The following is a 22046-nucleotide window of genomic DNA, read 5'->3' on the forward strand; positions in this document are numbered from 1 at the left end:
CCGACACGGGGCTCACAACCCTGAGATCATGACCTGAAACCAGAACCAGGGTCGGAGGCTTAACCAGCCGTACCACCCACGCATCCCTCTCAGTGCAATTTTTTAAAAAAAGACATCTTTACTAGCAGTCATTCAGATATGCTTTTTTCCCTTACTACAGAAGCAGTCAGACATGGTGGAAGACTTTTTACTACTTTCATTGTTCTGTTCCCAGTCGTTCTTTCTATAAAATTCTGATACTATTATATACATAAATTTAAAATTTCTCCCATATTAATTCTCTTGAAAAACTGTTTTTCTAAACTTGAGAAAGGAGAAGAAGGTTTAAAATGTGGCTATATCTTCATTTGCGTTCTCTTTCTCAGAATAAATAGAGAGATAGATGTCCTTCTGTGCCTCAAAATGTCCTCACTATTCTAAACCATATGTATGTGCAAGGAGTAGTTTTCTCTGCTATATAGTTACTGCTAAGAGAGCAGAAGTATGTGTCCGAGACAGAGAAACTTTAATTAACAAAATGGGCTTTAATCGTGGTAAGAAAACTGGGGAACAGGGATGGGGGAGTAACCCAGGACACAATTTCAAGATTAGGAACACAAAGGATGAGAAGTGAGGGGACAAGCGATGGGAAAGCGTCTGAGCTGGTACAGTCTGTAGATCTTAAGAGCTAAAAGTAGATAAAAGGTTGAGTTGCTAACTATGTTGAAAGTGGTGAATGAATAAAATAAGAACATAGAATACAGTGACATGTAAGAGAAAAAAATTTTTTTTTTTTTTTTTTAAAGAGATCACAAGTAGGCAGAGAAGGAGGCAGGAGGGGAAGGGGGGAGCAGGCTCCCTGCTGAGCAGAGAACCCAATGCGGGACTCGATCCTGGGACCCTGAGATCATGACCTGAGCTGAAGGCAGAGGCTTATCCCACTGAGCCACCCAGGCGCCCCCGTAAGAAAAAATTGAAAACATTGTGGAGTTGAACCATGATGACTCACTCGGTGGGTGAGACTGGCAAGACAGGCTCCAGCTTTGGCATCGCCTCTCGGGCCCTCTCCTGTTGTGCTCAGCTACGAGACAAAGGAACAGTGGCCAGAATGGAAGGGAGAACATGGGTGGAAATGGAACAGAAGAGAGATGCTTTCTCTATGGAGAAGATGCTCCTGGAAGAGAAGGTCACGTTAGAAGAGCGACTAAAAGAGCCTGTGGAAGAGTAACAGCGAGGCTTGGCAGATACAAGAACTTGTTGCAGAGGAGCTGAAGCTGGTAAAGGAGGCAAAATTATGTGGTATTTTGTAATTCTGCAAGGACTTGCTAGAGGTTGTAGGCATTTTGGAGAAAGCAACGCAATGTGTGTTCCAAAAGGAAAAACCAAAGATGATAACCCTATAAGACCTACAGAAGAACCTCGTGATGCCTGAAGTCCACATTCCGAAGGTGCCAGAAAGCACAGCTGACTCACACTGAGCCAGTCGTGGTCCACGTTTGACCCTATAGGTGTGAGGCGTGGTTCTCCCTTCTTGGTGGAGGGAAGGAGCTGGGCTCGGCGGTGCTCGTTGAGAAGCTGAGGTACAGGCTGATGGCACACACGGAGGCCAACCCTGGTGGGCGTGGCGAGAGAAGCGTTAGACAACCCTGTTAGACAACCCGAGTGGCTAAAACACGCAATTGCACGGATGAACTCTAATTCAGGAGTCTGTTCATTGATGTTTTTTTAGATTCCATGTTTCACAGTTGCACATACTCAGAGCAGAGGCCAGTGGGACACTACTCGCTCTCCGGAGTGTCATGGAGCAGCTGTACCTGCTCAAACTGGTGGCATCGAGGTATCTTAGACGAATATGGTGTCTGTGAGAATTTGTGTGGTTACTTGGCCCTGCCTGGCTGCACTGTGGTTCTGCGTCTCACTGTAGCGTGTGAGTTACCGGAATACTTCCCCCAATACCCATTGCATTCAGTGAATGAAAGGCAAGAATTTAAAGATTTTTCTTGCTAAAAAAAAATTTAATGATGACCTTTGTAAAGAACATATTTGAGCTCATTTGTAATGAGTAACTAACCAGCTGCTAGAAATGATCAACTATTGGCTTTTCCCCAGAGATGTGGAAGGAACACATGTACCTTAACAATTCCCACCATCTTTATATTGCCAGTAATTGACTTTGACAAAAATCAGTTACTTTTGCCCTGTTTTGTTCCTCTAAACGTAGAAATGTTTAAATCTGTGTTCAGCTAGCTATTAATGACCTTGGGGTATATTCCCGGTAAGATGAACTATCTCAAAATATGAAACCACATGCTTGGTCTACTGGAGATGTTAATTTTAAATTTTTACTTGAGAGGATTAAAGGCCTAATATGTTTGCTTCCCTAAAAAAAAATATATATATATATATATTGAAGGCAACGGGAACCAGCAATTTAAAAAATATGAACATCAAGCTAACACCTAAATAAATCAAAAAGTTAACTATAGTACAAAGGAAACTTAACCCCGAAAACAAATCATGGAATTCCAGATTCTAAAGATGAGAGTTTCAGATGGACAATGAAAAAAACACAAGGAATAGTCAGTGTTCAAAACACATTGGGGGTGGGGCGCCTGGGTGGCTCAGTGGGTTAAAGCCTCTGCCTTCAGCTCAGGTCATGATCTCAGGGTCCTGGGATCAAGCCCTGCATTGGGCTCTCTGCTCGGCGGGGAGCCTGCTTCCCCCTCTCTCTCTCTCTATGACTGCCTCTCTGCCTACTTGTGATCTCTGTCTGTCAAATAAATAAATAAAATCTTTAAAAAAAAAAAACACACATTGGGGAAAAAAATATTTCAACCAGACAATTGAGAAAGTATACAGAATACCTCTCAGTATTCAAAGATATTCAACTGCTTGTCAGACTTTTAAACTACAAAGGAAAAATTTCTAGGGAAAAAAAAAAAAGATAACTTTACATGCAGACATAATAGAAAAGATGATCCCAGCAATAGCTTAAAATACTTAAGGAAAGAGGTTCATTTACGTGGCTAGATTGATTTTTCTTAGAAAACTGAAAAAACATTTTGGAATTCTGTAGAATCTAAAAATTTACCAGCACAAACCTGACATCACTTAGCTCCTCTGACAAGAACTGTGAAGGATCTGAGATTTTCCCTACTTGCGAGTTTACAAGTTAGGCTGCCACGATTTTGTGGATGCGGCAGAAGACGTGAGTCTCCCGGGTCAGAAAAGAAGGCCAGTGTATGACTCACAGCAGTAGCCGTATCAAGAGTATCAGCAACCGCAGCAGTTCCCTGATATCCGTTCCCACGGGCCTGCAAAGACCAGTAGGGCCTGTGCATGCAGGGAGGAACGTTAGATAAGAGGATCTTTTATAATGAGCGGTAAGCTCACCGAACCTTCACCTCGCATGGAAACATTATCTTTATTATAGTGGACAATAGACAATCTGTCCTTTTACTTGAGGGAGGCACGATCTCTGTCTTCCGAGGATAGCTCTGTATAGCTAGCTATCCTTGAAAAGATGGTGTGGAACAAAGGCAGTCCACGGCTCGCCTCACAAGATGTGTAGAAATAGAAGAGATCTTTGTAGAATTGTCTCCCAGTGTTCTTGCAGTATTATAGAGGGGGGGGCGATGATGGATGGTCACATTTATTTATTCTTTCTTTCACCTAATTGAGCACTAGCCCTGTGCCTGGCCCTGTTGTGGGCACTGAGGATATGGTGGTCAGCAGTGCCCTTGCGGAGCTCACATTTTAGTGGAGAAAAGAGATAACAGATTTGTAATTCAGTATACTGCTATAGTGGTAAGTCCTGCAAAGAATCTAAAATAAGATAGGAGGACAGAGTGGGAGGGGAGTTATTTATAATTATAAAATAAACACCGTAATGAATTGTAAGTCATGCAATAGAAGGAGAGATCTACAAAGATCCTGCATAGAACAGAATCGCCGGGATTGCGTGGAGCAGGGGAGGAACAGGTAACTCGTTGCCACGAGTAAGGAGGCCATCACAGTGTTTCTAGTTAGAAGTGAGTACTGGTAATAACCAGAAGAGTCCATGTAATTTGCCCTCAGTGGTGAGATTCGGTACTTAGGAAATGTAGCCATGTCTCAGGTGCCGAAGTAGAGGAAGCGAGCAAACCGTGTGTTGCGGAAGGTTTGTAAATGGAAAGAATAGCAAAGTCATAGCGCCGTGAAGGAAAACGTTGCTGTTAAAATGCTAAGGGAATCCCCCATATCTGAAGAATAAAATGAGATTTACAGTTTTAGTAGTGAAGAGGTCTCATCTTACAGACTCCGTATTGATAGTCCTTCTGTTTACTGAAACCCGCTCTGCTTACTGACGGGCTTTGAGAAGGTTTACAGAATAAAGAATCAGAGAAGAGGAGGATAATTCGATGGTATTTAGAATTCATAAACATGTTCTTATGGACATGTTCTTCATGGAGCTGCTGCTGGTGATTACCCACGTGGAAGGCCAGGCGTAGTAGTAAAACTCGCTCTCTGAAGAAGTAATCCCAGTGGACTTAAAAATTGTTTGGTCCATGGATATATTCGTCTGGTGATCTAAGGCTTAGAGAATTGACAATACAAATTTTATTGATTGACTCATAGTGAGGGCTGATAGGAAACAAGCTTGAAGTCTTATGGGAGGTAGCGGTACAGAAAGGAAAGCCATGTACAGACAGACTGAGCGTGGTTGGTTCGAGTCCCATCGTGCCTCCACAGGGACGAGTGGCAGTGGATCTGCGGGAGTTTACACCCAGGGCGTGAAGGGGACATTTTCTCGTGGGCATTGCTTGAAGCATCACTCCACGCTCAGTGGGTGGTAGTATGGGACACGAATACTTACTGCTCTGCCCATGCCTGTTGAGAGATCGTAGAAGGTAGATGGAATGAGATAAGTCTGGGATTTACCACATGCGCCATGGCACTTTGTCATTCTGGCTTACAATTTTTGTACAATATTGTAATTACTTATTTGCATTCAGTCTTCCATTCAAGTTGAGTGCTCTCGGAGCATTTTATTAATTTTTTTATGTTTGGTACAGTGGCTGGCAATTCCAGTCATGCAGCAAATGCTTTCAGAGTGGATACAAATACACTTCTCATGAAATTCAGGAAAAATGATCTCATCAGGAAAATCCAGGTGTACTAATAGGGGTATAAAATTAGCAACATGACAAGATAAATTCACAAAATTCAGTTGCAATATGATATGCCACTGATAAAAGCTAAAGAGCCAAGCACAGCACTAAAAAATAGTTACTTTTAAAGATATTAGCAATGAATGGCATTAAATGTTAATAGCACTCTAATAAGGAAAGTTCATAGTTCATTCAAAGAATTAAAAGACTGAGGATTGTAAGAAAACTTAAAATTACAATGTTAGATTTATTCTAGAAAAAAAAAACGTATAATCTTTTTGTGAGGTGGGGTGGGGAACGTGAATTTGTTGGAAGAGATTTCTAAATCTGGCCAACTTTCCTAAAATGAAAGACATCACAAGTAGGTGAGATTTTGATTAAAAAATTAAAATATAGGACAGTGAAATAAACCAGGGATTCCAGAAATAAATTCGGTTTCTCAGGAGCCAGTTACGTGACAGCTGGGGAAGCGAGGGGCAGTGTGGCTTCACCACCTGCCACCGAAGAGGATGGGGGTCTGTATGTCGACTTCCTGTGTTCCGTGCTGTGCGCCCACACCTCCTCCAGATAGTTAAACATGAGAAAACTTAGAAGTAAATTAATAAAGTAGATTAGGATATTTATTTCAAATGTAGATACTTATTTCTGTGGAGAAATTTGGAACAGTTTTTTTTCCCCCAAAGAAGGTAAAATGTATTTTTTTTAATTAACATATAATGTATTTGCCCCAGGGTACAGGTCTGTGAATCATTAGTCTTACACACTTCACAGCACGCACCATAGCACATGCCCTCCCCAGTGTCCATAACCCACCATCCTCTCCCTACCCCCTGATCCCCGATAACCCTCCGTTTGTTTTGTGAGATTAAGAGTCTCTCATGGTTTGTCTCCCTCCCGATCCCATCTTGTTTCATTTTTTCCCTCCCTACCCCCTGCCCTGCCTCTCAAATTCCTCATATCAGAGTAGAACAGTTTTCAAGGTGCAGCTGAATTGTTAAAGAATTATTCTTAAGGACCAGTTAAAAGGTTTAGTTAGTGGCATTAACTTTTTTAAAAGCTGTGTAATGAAAAGTAAAAGATAAAGTAGAAAGTAGCACTGGGAAATTGTGAATATAAAGAAAAGCTTTAGATTTCAAAATGTGTAAAATTTACTTAGTACTGAGTTCTCACTAGACACGGGATCGATTTTAATTCAACCAGGTCGCTCTTATATAAATAACTAGTTAAAAAAGCAACAGGACTGGGCACCTGGGTGGCTCAGTGGGTTAAGCCTCTGTGTTCAGCTCAGGTCATGATCCCAGGGTCCTGGGCTCGAGCCCCACATCAGGCTCTCTGCTCCTTGGAGAGCCTGCTTCCTCCTCTCTCTCTGCCTGCCTACTTGTAATCTCTGTCTGTCAAATAAATAAACAAAATCTTAAAAAAAAAAAAAGATTTAAAAAAGCAACAGGACTTGCTGTCAGGGTTGTCCAAGAACTCCGCAGGCCCTGTGAGACCCGCAGAGTTATTCTGACTGAGGAGATGAAGGGTACCTTCTTAGAAGAGGGACGTGTGAACGGAGCCTTCCCTGGGCAGCTCTTGGAAACCGGAGAGCAACAGAAGTGCGTCAGGAAGAGAATGACTTTGTGGTGCTCAAGACGTGGGCAGCTAAAAGCAGAGCCTCGGGACCCGTGCTCGCCCCGCAGAGTTAGCAGGGCAGGGGTGGTGCTGGGCGCGGGCTGAGGCACCATCCCCCGGACGGCCCTCGGCCCTCCGTGGTGCGGTGTTCGCTGGTGATCCTATTGTCGTGCCCCGGTCTGAATCCGAGGTGACCGGTGGGCCTGGTGTGTAGGACAGATTGGAAAGTGAGGTCAGGGTTGGGGAGAGCAGCTCCGCTCGAGATGAAGGGTGACGAGGGCCCAAACTGCAAAGATGCGGGGGACAGACATTGTAAAGGCAGCAGGGCATGGTTTGGACCGCACGGCATACTTTGGGATTTGTTTTTTTTTTTAAGATTTTATTTATTTGACAGAGATCACAAGTAGGCAGAGGCAGCAGAGAGAGAGGAGGAAGCAGGCTCCCCGCCGAGCAGAGAGCCCGATGCGGGACTCGATCCCAGGACCCTGAGATCATGACCTGAGCTGAAGTCAGAGGCTTAACCCACTGAGCCACCCAGGTGCCCCCATACTTTGGGATTTAAGCTGGGGCGGCAGGGTCTGCGCGCTCTCCCCAGAGCTTCTCCCCAAGCCCTCGCTAGTCGCTTTCCCCGCTCTGCGTGCGGCCACCGAGACTCAGTCCTGTGGGATTTGTCCCGGGCCATACTCGTGCCTCTCTGCAGCGACTTCTTTATGAAAAGCCTTGGGAGAAATTTCTGGGTTCGGTGTTAGAATTTCATCTGAAGAGTTAGTTTACTTTTACATTTCGGACCCCCAGTTACGGGACCGGTTTTGTCTTAGTGATGGTTGCTAGACCTTGTTGGAGGCCGATGCCTGGGCTGACTGCACCTCTGCGCCTTCGAGGACGCTTCTCTGTTGCTCCCAGCTCCGTCCTCTGGTCTCGCCATGTTTTGTTCTCATCCAGTTAATTGTGCTGAACTGTGTTGGCATTTTGTGGAGATCGTACTCTTTAGGAGAAAATAGGGAATAAATACACATATTGTATGTATATAACCAGTAAACCCAAAGGGAAATTATGAAGCCTGGTGGCGTAGAGGCTGTAGAAAAATAAACACTCGTGTGGCTAATGGCCAGACACTGGCATTTCTGAGGATCACATCTAGCAGCAGATACTGAGAGCCATAAAGTTCATATTTATTAAACTCTTAGTGTCACTCTTGAATATGCATCACCAAGAAATAACCCCAGAGAAATAGTCCACATGGTTACTTATGCTTCCGTACATGGTAGTGAGAAAGAGAAGGAACCCGAAGGCACAGGGTAGACCCGTTCAGTAAATCAGCTAACACAGTGGGGTGTGAGAAGGCCCCCAGAAAGGCCTAAGTGGGTCCGATAAATAGAGATGTACATAAATGTGTACATTATCAAGATGAGCATTATATCCATGTAAGAAAAATATACATATATATGAATACATATCATGTACACACACACACACACACACACACACACGGAAGTGAGAGGTCATGGGAGTTGTAAGTAATAGGGTTTTCTCCTCTGCAGAGTTGGTATAATTGGTAGGTACTTTCAAGACTAGCACCAGTTAAGGAGTGGGTTCTGGAAACTTCGTAAAATTGAGAGCTTTACACATGAACTTTCTTGAGCTGCCAACAGCCTCTTTGTCCCTTTGTTTTCAGGATTTAAGCATTGAGGAACAGTCAGAGTGTACTCAAGATTTTTACCAGAATGTGGCTGAAAGAATGCAGACTCGTGGAAAAGGTAATGCTCTGTTCGCCAGCTGTAAAGGGATTGCTGGTAATTGAACAGAGTCTGACTTCTCTGTCTATTAGAACTTTCTCTCTTTCTCTGATGGCCTGGCTGGTTTGCCAACTCCGTCCTGTAAACAACTCCACCAACATGGTGGTGGCTGATCTTGTCCTGAGAGGGCCTTTGAATGCCACCGTGTGTGTTACTCCAAAGTGATCACAGCAGTTGGGTAGTTTATTAAACATTGTTTAATTATCCTGTTGGGGTAGGGGTAGGGTCCATTAAAACCCCGTAGGAGGCTTCTAAATGAAATGCCCATCTTGGAATCACCATTTTGGTGTGTCATTTTTCATGATGATGTATTCCTCTGATGGCTAGAGGGATGGAAAAAATGTGAGAATCACTGACTTAGAGCTTAGATTTTTATTTTATTATTTATTTATTTATTTTTTTTTAAAGATTTTATTTATTTATTTGACAGAGAGATCACAAGCAGGCAGAGAGGCAGGCAGAGAGAGAGGAAGGGAAGCAGGCTCCCTGCTGTACAGAGAGCCCTATGCGGGGCTCGATCCCAGGACCCTGGGATCATGACCCGAGCTGAATGCAGAGGCTTTAACCCACTGAGCCACCCAGGCGCCCCAATTTATTTATTTTTTGTAAATATTTTAGAGCTTAGGTTTTTAGTGCATTTTCTTGAATTTGTCTTCCATTGGTGTTGGGTTTTAGGATATACGTGGCGTGTATGTCTGTCTGAGAAATGAGCCCCACTGCGCATCTCTAAGAGGTCTCCAGGGTTGTACAGTAAACCTCAGAAAAGTGGAAGCGTGGGCTGCCAGCGTTCTCCGTCTTGGGAATTTCAAGTGCTTCTCTAACATAGCAATGCGGAGGGACGCATGCTGAGGTGTTCCCACGTGGCGCGGCATACCGCTGTTTGGTCCTGCCAGAACAGTTTTCGGTTAGAGGTGGTGACTCTGTGAAGGGCAGTCCCAGAAGTTGAGGTAGATTTTTAAAAGGTATTTTTTAATGTAACATCTTACACTTCTGTTTCTGGGTATATTTAATGCATTACTAGTAAATTAGCTTTCTGCCGCATAGGGAAAGGGAAAGCTGTGAAGACATCTCTTCCTTTAACCCGTCCACCCTTCCCTTGAGCTTTTATGTCCATTTGGATATTCCAGTGCCTCCCGAAAGAGTTGAGAAGATAATGGATCAGATCGAAAAGTACATCATGACTCGTCTCTATAAATACGTGTTCTGTCCAGAGACTACCGACGACGAGAAGAAAGATCTCGCTATTCAGAAGAGGATCAGGTACCGGTTGTTTTTCTTTGTCTTCTATTTACTGCCTGCCCGCAGGGGAACACCCTTGGATTTCAGGCCTTGACAGCAACTAACAGCCAAGGTACCCACCATCCTTAGCATCTCCACGGCTTCAGGGTGTCAGAAGGAAAAGCATCTGGTAAACTGTAGGAGGGAAGACCTGAAATCACGTACTTGCTCATCCATCTGACTCCGAGAAGCTTTAGAAAGGAAGCAGATCTGATGTTTCAGATTGTTTCACATCTCCAGAATTTCCAAGGAACGGGGGGAAATGTCATTATTTTCTCATTTCATTATATATACTGTCTTGTCAGGCAAGAGGCTGTGATTATCCACATGAAGGCGGCAGGTGTCATTGTTCCTCCTCCCTGTCACTCACTATTTAGCTGTTCTTCTGATCACAACTTGCACTCACACTGGGTTGACAACACTTCCCAAAGCGCTCCGTCTTCCCTGGGCAGCACAGTGAGCCCCAGGGCTCTGTATTACCAGTGGCAGCGAAACCCGTAGGAAATAGGCCATCAGATGTGGGAATGGGTCCAAGACTGGCCGTGCTAAGGTGCTTCTGGAGGAGGGGGTCTTGGAATCCAAACAGGGTTCCTTGACAGTGGGGCTGCTAATTGGTAGACCGTCTTGATGTGTCACAGCAGAAGCAAGGAGTTGGTATTAGGAAGGTGGCATATGGAGCCCTAAGGAACTAGGTGGGCCTTGGACTAATGTGTGGGATGGGAGCATTCGTCAGTTGGAATCCCTGCTGTGAAGATAGGGAGACCAGGAAACTCAGGGATCCTGATTGGGGCGACACGTGCTTGGTGACCTTTATTCACTTGTTCTGCTCTGCTTCCGTAGTTAAGGGTAGAGCCTCAGTGACATTACGGTGATCGATCATGGAGAGAGGGAGCGGCGGGTTCTTCTCAGATCTTCAGTCTCAGATCACTTCCGCTTTTCCTGTGATAAGAGAAGCCTCATTTGAGGGTTCTGGTCACTTCGTCTGAGCTCCTGATATGTTCAGGGGCAACGTGCTGGGGCCTAGGATGGCCTCATTAGTCTGGTGCCCCAATACTTTCCCTTAACTGAAGGAAATGACAAGACACATGACTGTGGTCCATTCTTGGAATTTTTTTTTTTATTGTCTCTCCCTCTTTGTAGAGCCCTGCACTGGGTCACACCTCAGATGCTTTGTGTCCCTGTTAATGAAGAAATTTCAGAAGTGTCTGATATGGTGGTGAAAGCAATCACAGGTCAGTGACATGGAGAGCTTTTTCGTCTGGATATTTACCCCTTGAAGCTGACGTAAATCCATACAAGACAGTAAAGTGTTTCTGAAATGTAGACTGCCAAAGACATACTGAAACGTGGTAAAAGCAGCTTGTAAGTGTGCTGGTTTTAGGAGTTTGGACCTTCGTTTTAGCAGGTGAACGTTTCCTCTGTGCTTTCTGTGACCAGGTCTCTCATTTCGTGCGCATTGAACTAAACTGAGGTCAGATGCAGCTACGGCAGATTTCTTGCCTTTTTTCTTTTCTTTTTTCCTTTTTTTTAAGAGTGAGAGATGGCGTGTGTGACTGGGGCAGTGGGAGGGTGGAAGGGGGCAGAAAGAGGGTGAGAATCTCAAGCAGGCTTCATGCCCAGCACAGCCCAGTACCAGGCTCAAGACCAAGACCCGAGCCGAAGTCGAGTCAAACGCTTAACCCACTGAACCACTCAGGCGCCCCAGCTAGGGAAGATTTCTGAAAACCCCGTTGCATTTACATATTCGGAATAATTTTGGAGGGAGGAAGCAAATTGATGGGAGAAGGTAATTCCCACACTATAGTTATATACTAAAATGAAATCTCTCTGACTGGTTGTTAGTCAGAGACGTGCTTTGGATGACTTTCCTGGTTTGTCAGTGTAGAAATGAAGGGCCCTGATGCGGCACCACCGTCCAGGACAGGTACGGGCACCTGGTAAGGTTTCTGTTTCTTGCTCATAGGAAGAGCCCAGCAGAAGGATACCGTGGAAGTTTAAAAAAAAAAAAAAAAAAAGAACCAAAACAAATTCAGCCTGATGGAGAAGACACCCAGACACTTCTTAATTAAGAAGAGTTGGAAAGACTTCCCTATTTAGAGCTGTTAGTGGAACTCCGCTGGGAGAGAAAGTTAGCTGCTGTTAGCCGTGGCTTGGGGCAAGCCATTAAGTAGGTTCCTTTGGTTCTAGGAACTAGAGACTCATGTTACAGGAAGAAATGGGGATTTGCTTGAGATACTCTTGAGGTAGGAAAGGGAGCAAGGCTCTCCCAGAAACTTAGCTCCGCTAGAGACTGGGTCATCTGCTCCAAACATGATTCTTCCACTCTCTCGGGTTCTGCTTCTCTTTGTATAGCTTTGCTTTTTAACTCCTGTTATTAAATGAATTATTTTCTGAGTGAATAATTTAATTCCGCTTGCTTACAGAGTCTAACTGGCCTAGCTAATTACCGTTCTCTCTGTTACTCAGAGCTTTTCTCCAAGGCTGTGTTGTAGGTTTCGTGAATTGTTTCCTTTGGGTCCAGGCCCACTCCCACTCCCACCTTTTGCTCAGGGAACATCGTAAGAGATTGAAGGTGAGAAGCCTGGATGTAGGCCTCCTACTTGTGTTTTTTTCCAAAGACTCTTGCCAAGTTCAAGACCAGCTGGTTTATGTTTAAAGTACTTCGTAGGAATTTATGCCCGGGACTCTTTCCTGAAGTGCCATAGGGTTAGACCTTGTAAAACCAGAAACTACAAAAGCCAGACCATTGTTCGCTTAAAAATAGAGCTGAAAGGACTTCAGTATTTCAACAGTTAATAGAACTTGAGGTGAAACTCATCTTGAGGCCTCTGAGTTGGAGTTTGAAGAGATGTGTTGATAGTAGAAATTTGGCCACAGAATTTTAAAAGCCTCCTTACTTTTTCTCATCTTAGCCCCTAGATCTTGCCAGCCCGAGTGCATATACATTCTGCGAGGGCCACAGGCTGTATGAGCACTTTTTCCTAATCTCCAGGTGTTAGCCCAAGTAAAGGAACAAACACGGAGGACAGTGTCTAACCCTGGTCTTCAAAACGGAGACACCAGTTAAATTTCTCAGAATCATCCCATGTGCTGCTGATCAGCACTGGCAGTTTGGTTGATAAATACGCTGAATGAGGCATTTTCCATTTCATTTGACATCTGTCATCCAGGAGGTGGAGGCCAGGGATGCTGTTAAACATCCTTCGGGACCGGACAGTCTGCTCACAGAAGAGATGATCCAGTCCAGAGTGTCGTTGGTGCCAAGGTCGAGAAGTCATGACTTAGAGGGCTAGCCTGCTTTGTTTTCAGAACGCGCAAAAGCTAAAACTGGACTTTACATGCAGCCTGGCTTGCGTCCTGCCCACCGTAAAAGCCCAGGACAGCAGATGCGCAGCTGTTATCTAAGGGCTGTGAAGTGGCCGCAGGCAGACCTGGGTGGGAAATCATTTCGTGGAAGAAGTTCACACGATGGGGAATTTCCTGTTCTGTTGTTTCCTCCTAGATCCCCTCAGTTAGGCTTTAGGGCAGTGCAGATCATGGAGCTAACTACACGTGGTGGGGGGCTCAGCAGCATTCCTGCCAAAAATCTTCCTTCAGTCTTGAAGGGTGCTAGGAAGGGGAAGCTTTGCCGCAGGACAGGTGTGGGAGAAATCTGCACACTACCCGCTTTATTCTTTTCTTCCTTCCCTTCTCTTCGTTTTACACTCTTGGCCCTCGCTCCTGCCATTGGCAGCTACGGATGCTTCCAGATAAAAGTGATTCTTTTTTTATTCACTTTAATACTTAGAGAATAAACATTAATGAGAGATTGGCTAAAAGTTTAAACTAAGAGTAAAAACCAGCAATAAAAGGTAGGAAGCTAAATAGCATAAATGAAAGTAGTGAAATTGGTTTAAAAAGGTTTTCCCCCAAGTCTCTCTTGTAATATGTTCTACTCAGAGAAAACAGGGTGAGACATATTAACAATAATTACAGTCCATAATTAAAAGACTAAAGGAACCAAAGTATAAAATAAGGAAAACCACACAGTAGACTCGTGAGTTCGGGGAATGAAAGCATCAGTAAGTTGTTTTTTTTTTTTTTTTAAGATTTTATTTATTTATTTGACAGATAGAGATCACAGGTAGGCAGCGAGGCAGGCAGAGAGAGAGAGGGGGAAGCAGGATCCCCGCGGAGCAGAGAGCCCGATGCGGGGCTCGATCCCGCCACCCTGGGATCATGACCCGAGCCAAAGGCAGAGGCTTTAACCCACTGAGCCACCCAGGTGCCCCCATCAGTATAAGTTAAAATGTGGCCTCCGCACGGTCCGGTGGCTCTGCCCGCCACACGCTCCCCTTCTGTGGCTGGTGGTCCCGTGAGGGCCCCCCCCCACCAGCCGACCGCAGGGATGGAGCCGGGAGCAGAAGGAACCCTGATGCGCACCACCGTCCCCCCCAAACTGGAAACTTCAGTTCCCGCTATGGGCGGCTCCTGCTGTCAGAGGAACCTGCCCCGCTGCTTCCGCAGGGCCGCAGTCAGCAGGCGGCAAGGCACATCCGAGGGCGCCCTCCCGCCTTCCCTTGCGCCGTGTCCCCGGGGCTGGCTCCTGTTCCCCGTGGGCTCCTCGTCCTAGTGACACAGGACAGTTTCTAAGAGCCTGCCACTTAGGGGGTTAGAGACAGTGAAGCGGTTTTCCTCCGAGGGAAGTGAATGGCGTGCGCGAGGCTAAATGTGTGTCCTCGCTCGTCCCTGCGGACCAGTGGGCTGCGAATGTCGTGGGGGGGCCCTGGCGGTTTCTGGCCGGGGGGCGGCACGTCCTGTAGACCGACCCGTCCGGGGCCTTGGCAGCGGACGTGCGGTGCGACGATGCTGTGTCGTCCCGCGTTTGTAAAGCGCAGCAGGCGTTTGCGCGGTCCCCAGGGCGGTCCCCAGGGCGGCAGAGGAACCGGAGCAGGAGGAAGACTCCGAACCATCCCGAAGCTCGCTAGCGGCTCCGCAGCGTGGTTAGGAGCGCGGGTTTCAGGCTCCGGCAGACTCGGTTTCGATCCCTCCGTCCCGTGCCGCCTGTATGGTTTGGGCAAGTCACCAGGCTTCTCGGAAGCTCCGCGGCCTTCCCCTTGCCCCGTGTGAGGGCGGAGAAGCAGCGGGCTGGGGCGCAGGGGTCGCGCCCGGGGCGTCCTGAGGCCGAGCTGAGCTCGCGGTCCGCGGCCAGTTTTCACGCGCCGCCGGCCTGGCGGAGGGGCTCAGCGAGGCCTCGCGCGCTGCCCGGTGAGGAAGTGCGCCTGCGCCGCGGCCGAGCGCCCTCGCCCGAGCCGTGTCTCCCGCTGCGCAGGTATCATCGAGGTGGACTCCCGGCGGGTGCCGCGGGACAAGCTGGCCTGCATCACCCGCTGCAGCAAGCACATCTTCAGCGCCATCAAGATCACCAAGAGCGAGCCGGCCTCCGCCGACGACTTCTTACCCACCCTCATCTACATCGTCTTGAAGGGCAACCCCCCGCGCCTCCAGTCCAACATCCAGTACATCACCCGCTTCTGCAACCCGAGCCGGCTGATGACCGGCGAGGACGGCTACTACTTCACCAACCTGGTAAGCCTCGCGCTCCGGGAGCTGCGGCGAAGATCACGGAGGGTCTTACTTCAGGGATGAGACGGGGCGCCCCGGGCCACTGCGTCAGCGGAGCTGAGGATGCTTGCGTGGCGCCACAGAGCTCACGCGACCGCGCCCCGCACACACCGCGTCGCTGGCCCTCGGCTAGACTGCGGTCCTCTGCCGCCAGCACGTGGCCACGCGGCGCAGCGTCTGCTCTGCGCGGCCGTCCCGCCCCGGTCCCGGTAGAAGGGCCACTCGCTCAGTTGGGTTGTTTGACCGTGAATGAATCGGATCATGGATTTTGATTTATAAGACTTAGGAATTACTTTTTGCTTTATTTTCGTAAGTGATCCCTTAGAATTGAATCCTGAGATTTTTTTTTTTTTTTTAAGATTTTATTTATTTGTCAGAGAGAGAGGGAGAGAGAGCGAGCACAGGCAGACAGAATGACAGGCAGAGGCAGAGGGAGAAGCAGGCTCCCCGATGAGCAAGGAGCCCGATGTGGGACTCGATCCCAGGACGCTGGGATCATGACCTGAGCCGAAGGCAGCTGCTTAACCAACTGAGCCACCCAGGCGTCCCTGAATACTGAGATGTTAAAAAGCCCAGTTTAGAGGATGTGAGGTGATTTTCAAGAATCGTTAGTAGTGCTCGTTGATTCTTGGTAAGACTGTGTTCAGGAACGCGTGTCTGAGTCGTAAGGCAGAGTACTTCTCCTGACCACCGGACTCGTCTGTTGTTTGCTTTAGAGTGGGTGTGCTAATGAATTTGAGCCTCAAAACACCTTAAACACTTTCCTTCCTGTGTTTGAAGCCGTACAGGATAATAGGGAGAGGAAGCCAGGTTGCTTAAGGAAGTGTTTCTGGTAAATTCTAGTAAATTGCCTAAAAAGATGGTACATGAATCTTCAAGGCTTTCAGAAAGTTGTTGTGATTTATTTTTACATCCCAAATATGTACTCACCTTTGTACCTAATTTTGTGTCGTGTTTTCCTAAAAAACCCACTTAAAAGTGGGTTCCCAAAAGCGTGTAAGCTCCCGATCCCTCAAAACCTGGTTCTGCCCCTGTCGCTCATCACCCTCAGCCGTTGGGTTCAGCTGCTAGACTTGGGAGTGCTCTTTTCCTTGTTTCAGGTTTTTATTTAAATTCCAGTTAGTTAACATACAGGGTAGTGCTGGTATCAGAAGCAGAACGTACTGAGTCGTCACTTAGAGACGGCGCCCGGTGCTCATGACAAGTGCCCTCCTTAATGCCCGTCTCCCATCCAGCCCTTCCCAGGAATGCTTTTTTCCAAAATGCTGCTCGAGCTGTTATTTGCAGTATTTTTCATTCTTCCACACACGTGGTTGTTTAAACTACACCCCCCCAGAAGGTTAGGTGGCCGAGTTCCCATTTCTTTACGCAAGCGCCCCATGCTGTTGACTGCTGGAGAGGAGCCTTGTGGATTTAGTTCTTACCCTGGGGAACCTCAGACAGTCTGAAGATCTCAGAGAAGTTGGAGAGGGAGACAGGGCTGGTGGTAGAAGTGACGAGTGGGACCGGGAGGTGTAGCCCTTGTGGTCAGCAGCAGAGGCTCTTCCTGCTGCTTCCCGAGGCCGGAGCCTTCTTTCTCATCCTCCTCTCTCTGGGTCAGAGTCCGGCTTCCCTGCGGCTCCGGGGAAGAGTCCGCAGGTTGTCAAACCCACGACTGCTCCCGTTGTGCGTCCTACTCCCTTACCGCCCTTGAGAACTCCTCATTCTGCAGCTTCTGGTCGTTAGAGTTTCACGGTTCTGCTCCTTCCTTGTCTGTGTCCTCTGCTTCCTCTCGAACGGTGTCACTCCCCAGGGTTCTGTCCTCCGTGGCTCCTCTCCCCGGGCCGGCGCAGCTCTGGTCACCTGCACATGGACAACGCACAGGCGTGTGGCCCCTGCTTTGCCCTCGCACTGAACCCCGCTTCCAGCCGTCTCATCCTGCCCCACATGTAGTTTCCAAGACTCACAGCTTCCCGAGTGGCCGATGGTTTTCTCTTTTCTAACGTCCGCTGTTCCCGCGTGTGGCACTAGTACCCATGCCGGGGGTGCTGGGATCGTCTTCGCTCCCTCCACGCTCCCGGGAACTGGGACTGGCCACTCCCACAGACACCGGGCAAGCCTGGCGGGGGGCGGGGGGTGTCGGAGGGACACGTTCTTGTTAGATGCGTCCGTTGCAATAGATTCGCTAAACATCCCGTCCTTAAAGGGATTCCCTTCTTCACAAGCAGTGACGCCAAATCCTGGGAACGAGCATCTCAGAAGAAACTCTGAGCGCCGCCGTCTTCCTCTGCTTGTGTTCCGTGTCTTGTGAACACAGGAGGGGCGGGCTCAGTCAGTGGAGTGTGGACTCCTGATCCCGGGGTTATGGGTTCGAGCTCCATGTTGGGTATGGAGGTTACTTGAAAAAAAAAAAAATGAACAAATGAAAATGAAATTAATTTTCCTTGTAGAAGAGTCAGTATAGGAAAGGCTAGCTGACAGACGTCTGTTCAACTGAGCGTTCGCCCGAGGGTTTCTGGGCCAGTCCCTGCTCCCATGGACTCACTGCCTGCTGCTGAGCCGTGGGCTGAGTGTGCTCGTGGCGGGTGCTGCGCGCGCACGGGAAATCTGGTGCCTCCTCATCTTACAGACACACGGACGTCAGGGTGTGGGAGACTTGCGCAGGTGCACAGACTCTTGGACTGTCACTTGACAGAGGGGACAGCTCAGGTTGCCTGATTTCACAGCTTACTCTTCTAAACATTTGATGTGAAAGGACCAAAGGCCCTTCGAGGCCCGGAGGTCTGTGTGCCACAGCCGTCCCCAAAGATCGCAGGCCGCTGCCGTGCCCTGAGGGAACGCTGTGAGACTGGCTCGACCTTGGAAGGGAATGGCTTTGTGGGGCAGGTTCTCTGGACACAAGGCCCTAGAGCTCCCAGCCCCAGCACGATTCCTCTTCCCTGCAGCACAGCAGGGCAGCAGAGAGCCTCGGGTCTGAGGAATTGTTCCGGTTTTGTCCACGGAAGCTCTGTGGTAGCCAGTGTGCACCACCTGAAGGTGCCTGCTCTAGCATTTCACGCTGTACAAGACCCCTGGACCTTTGAACAACCCAAGGAAAGGAATGAATTTCTGACAGACCCAGTGAGAATCGGCAATTTGACTTTTTTTTTTTTAAGATTTTATTTATTTGACAGAGATCACAAGTAGGCAAAGCAGCAGGCAGAGAGAGAGGGGGAGGCAGGCTCCTTGCTGAGCAGAGAGCCCGATGTGGGGCTCTGACCTGAGCCGAAGGCAGAGGCTTTAACCCGCTGAGCCACCCAGGCACCCTGACTTTTTTTTCTTTTTTTTTTAAGAAGGAAATGTATCATTTCAAATGGGACTATAAAGGAAACGTGATTGCCCCTTAGTTGTAATTTTTGAAGCTGAAGTCCCTGGGGGGTCGTTAGACTCTTGTGTGTCCTTTTGATTCTGTTTTAAATGCACCATAGTGAAAGGATTTAAAAATACGTATTTGAGAATCTGAATCTTTCTTGGGTGACCGGAGTAAATAATGTTCTCGGGCTTGTTTGTTTCTCTAGTGCTGTGCTGTGGCTTTCATCGAGAAGTTAGATGCTCAGTCTTTGAATTTAAGTCAGGAAGATTTTGATCGATACATGTCCGGCCAGACTTCTCCCCGGAAGCAGGAATCTGAGAACTGGTCTCCTGACACTTGCCTGGGGGTCAAGCAGATGTACAAGAACTTGGATCTTCTGTCTCAGTTGAATGAGCGGCAAGAAAGGATCATGAGTGAAGCCAGGAAACTGGAAAAAGATCTCATAGAGTGGACAGATGGGGTCGCTAAAGAGGTTCAAGACATTGTTGAGAAATATCCCCTTGAAATCAAGCCCCCGAATCAGTCTTTAGCAGCTATTGACTCTGAAAATGTTGAAAATGATAAACTTCCTCCGCCACTGCAACCTCAGGTGTATGCAGGATGATGGGAGTGCACACGGACGGTATTTATTGGAGCCCAAATTGTAGCGGGTCCTTCCTACAGCCGAGGTTGGGATCTAGACTGTAACTTAATCGCTTCTACGTGTCAGAGCATTTTTAAAGGTACAGTTTGTGGGGATTGTTTTGTTTGTTTTGTTTTGTTTTTCCTGGCAGGGGAAGCTTAGTAAATAATAAAATACTATTTATTTGAGTTATGGAAATAGATTCATTTAAGGTTTATGTGAAAGTTTTGTCTAAATCTCTTTTTTCTCCATGATTTTCCTAAGTGCTTCCTCTGTGGCATTCACTGTGGTTCGGATTTGGGTAAATAACTACCTTTAAAGGATAAAACAAATGAATGATACAAAATGTATGTTGAAGGGAATTCAGTGGTACCACCGTTCTGCAGTTTGAAATATTTTATAATTGTAAAGATAGAAGATATATTGATAAGTAAATATGTAAAATTGTAAATATGTAAAAACAAAAAAGGAATGGTGTCTGCTGTGCATGGCATTTCATGTGTTAATTTGTTTAGTTTAAAATGAAGTATATTGACTGTTTGCCTTTAACTCCGCTCTATTCGGCTTGCCCACCTCAGTGAGTCCAGAAGTGCTTAGACAGACTGACTCCCTTGAAGTCTCGGCTCCATCTTCAACAGTATGTCAGCCCCGACTTGGCCTCTGTACGGTCAGAGACTGTGACGCCATTGAGGTTCAGAGTAATTTTTAGGACCCATGAAGTTGCCGTTCAGGGTCATTTGAAGAGTTTGAACCGTGCGTCTTGCGTCTTTTTCCTCCACTCATTCAGGAAATATTTATCGAGTTCTTTTGAAGGAGCTGGTCCTGGGTCTGGACCAGACGACAGGAGTGAACAGGACTGCACTGGGGAGAGGATGGGGGATCACTCCGAGCTCTGACGTGCATAGCTGCCTTTCTGCCTCAGTAGCAGACGTTTGACTTGATGCACAACCCGGACACACGTCCTGTAAACCTCTTCCAGGGCTTCTCCACCTCAGTACTACTGACATTTGGGGCCGGAGGGTTTTTTGTTTTGGGGGCTTCCCTGTGCATTGTATTTAGCAGTATTCCTGGCTTCTGACACACTAGCCACTAGTGGCACCCCCCACAGTTGTACAAAATTATCTCCAGACATTGCCAAACGTTTCCAGGTTTGAGTGGCGTGGCAGAATCACCCCCAGTTAGGAACGACCGATCTGTTCCGTAAGTGAGGAAGTTCTCCTGCTGGTGGTTAATACAATGTAACCAAAGAATATTGCATTAAATGCACCGAACAGTTAACTGATAGTCATGGAGGCTCTTCAGCCACTGGCACTGTGGAACCTTTTCTAACCCAACGGAACCCTTCGTCACCTGAGTATGCCATGTGTGGTCCTCCCCGCAGTCAGTGATTTCTACAGATGACCAGTGGACCTGTGAAACTGTGCGTCCTGCCCAGGGCCCCATTCTGAAACGAGGTCACATCACAAGCAGTTGTTTCTTTGCTTTCTCAATATCTTCCTGGTAGGGTACCACAGATCTGTAGTGCAATAATTTTGGAATAAAACTAGGGTGAATATACAACTTTATCCTTTCCTTAAATTTACACGTAAGGTCCATCGGGTTGGCACACCTGTTGTCATAACGCACTGAAGACGTGAAGCAGCGACCCGAGTCACCTGTCACCGCGCTCACGGGGAGTGCGGCAGGTTTCTGCGACGGGCCAGTGAGGACCTGCACTTAGAAACCCGGGCCCCACTGACCTCTGTAGAAGGCGCTGCCCTTTCCCGTCGTTCTTTTCTATGTACTTCTAGGTGCTGATCCAGGTACACACACTCTTAACTCTCCTGGGAACACAGTTCCTTCAGTTGTCGGGACTCTGTTTGTTAAATGAAATGTGCATGTCGGCCTCCCACAAAAGCTGTCTTCTCTCGATTTCTCACTCTTGTTCAAGTAAGCTGTTGCGTTGATTTCTTTGTACGTCTCCTGTCAGTTGGATTCTGTTGACGTGAACTCTTGCCTTCAGGAAGCTTCTGTTTCTCTTGGGTCCACTTCAACACCATGGCCATAGTCTGTGTCTCCTCGACAAGAACGTGTTGCTGTTTTATGTACTAAACGTAACCGGAATAAACCTTTGAACAGAAGTCCGTATTAGTAAGGTTTCATGATCCATCCCTCTTCCAAACAGATTGATTTTTAGTTGTCTTAGGAATATGACATTACTGATATTCTCACGGTACAAAGTTTTCCTGTTGAACAACCATCATTACCATTACCGTTCCAGAAAGGAAACATCACAGACATTCGTGTTAAAATTAAGAACAAGAGAAGGGGGCGCCTGGGTGGCTCAGTGGGTTAAGCTGCTGCCTTCGGCTCAGGTCATGATCTCAGGGTCCTGGGATCGAGTCCCGCATCGGGCTCTCTGCTCAGCGGGGAGCCTGCTTCCCTCTCTCTCTCTCTGCCTGCCTCTCCATCTACTTGTGACCTCTCTCTGTCAAATAAATAAATAAAATCTTTAAAAAAAAAAAAAAGAACAAGAGAAGGATGTTTGCTGTCACTATTATTTGCATTGTTCTCGAAGTTTCACCCCAGCTACTCAGTCTTTAAACAGAAGTAAACGGGGACTTAATCTTTTTTATTTATTTATTTTATTTTTAAAAAGATTTTGTTTGAGAGCTTGAGAGAGGGAGGAGTGG

General features: G+C 47.2%; 1 protein-coding gene across 4 annotated transcripts in view; it reads left to right on the forward strand.

Moving 5' to 3' along the window:
- RABGEF1 (RAB guanine nucleotide exchange factor 1) overlaps nt 1-21270 on the forward strand; it is a 54694-nt gene extending 33424 nt beyond the window's left edge. For all 4 annotated transcript variants that reach the window (XM_047714495.1, XM_047714494.1, XM_047714496.1 and 1 more), the window contains 5 exons: nt 8419-8500; nt 9667-9799; nt 10958-11049; nt 15129-15385; nt 18958-21270. In XM_047714495.1, coding sequence (XP_047570451.1) covers nt 8419-8500; nt 9667-9799; nt 10958-11049; nt 15129-15385; nt 18958-19356 — 963 coding nt within the window. In that variant the 3' untranslated portion in view covers nt 19357-21270. The remainder of the gene's footprint in view (nt 1-8418; nt 8501-9666; nt 9800-10957; nt 11050-15128; nt 15386-18957) is intronic.
- The last annotated feature ends 776 nt before the right edge of the window (nt 21271-22046 follow it).

This window comes from Lutra lutra, chromosome 18 (assembly GCF_902655055.1).
Source record: "Lutra lutra chromosome 18, mLutLut1.2, whole genome shotgun sequence".
Lineage (NCBI taxonomy): Eukaryota > Metazoa > Chordata > Mammalia > Carnivora > Mustelidae > Lutra > Lutra lutra.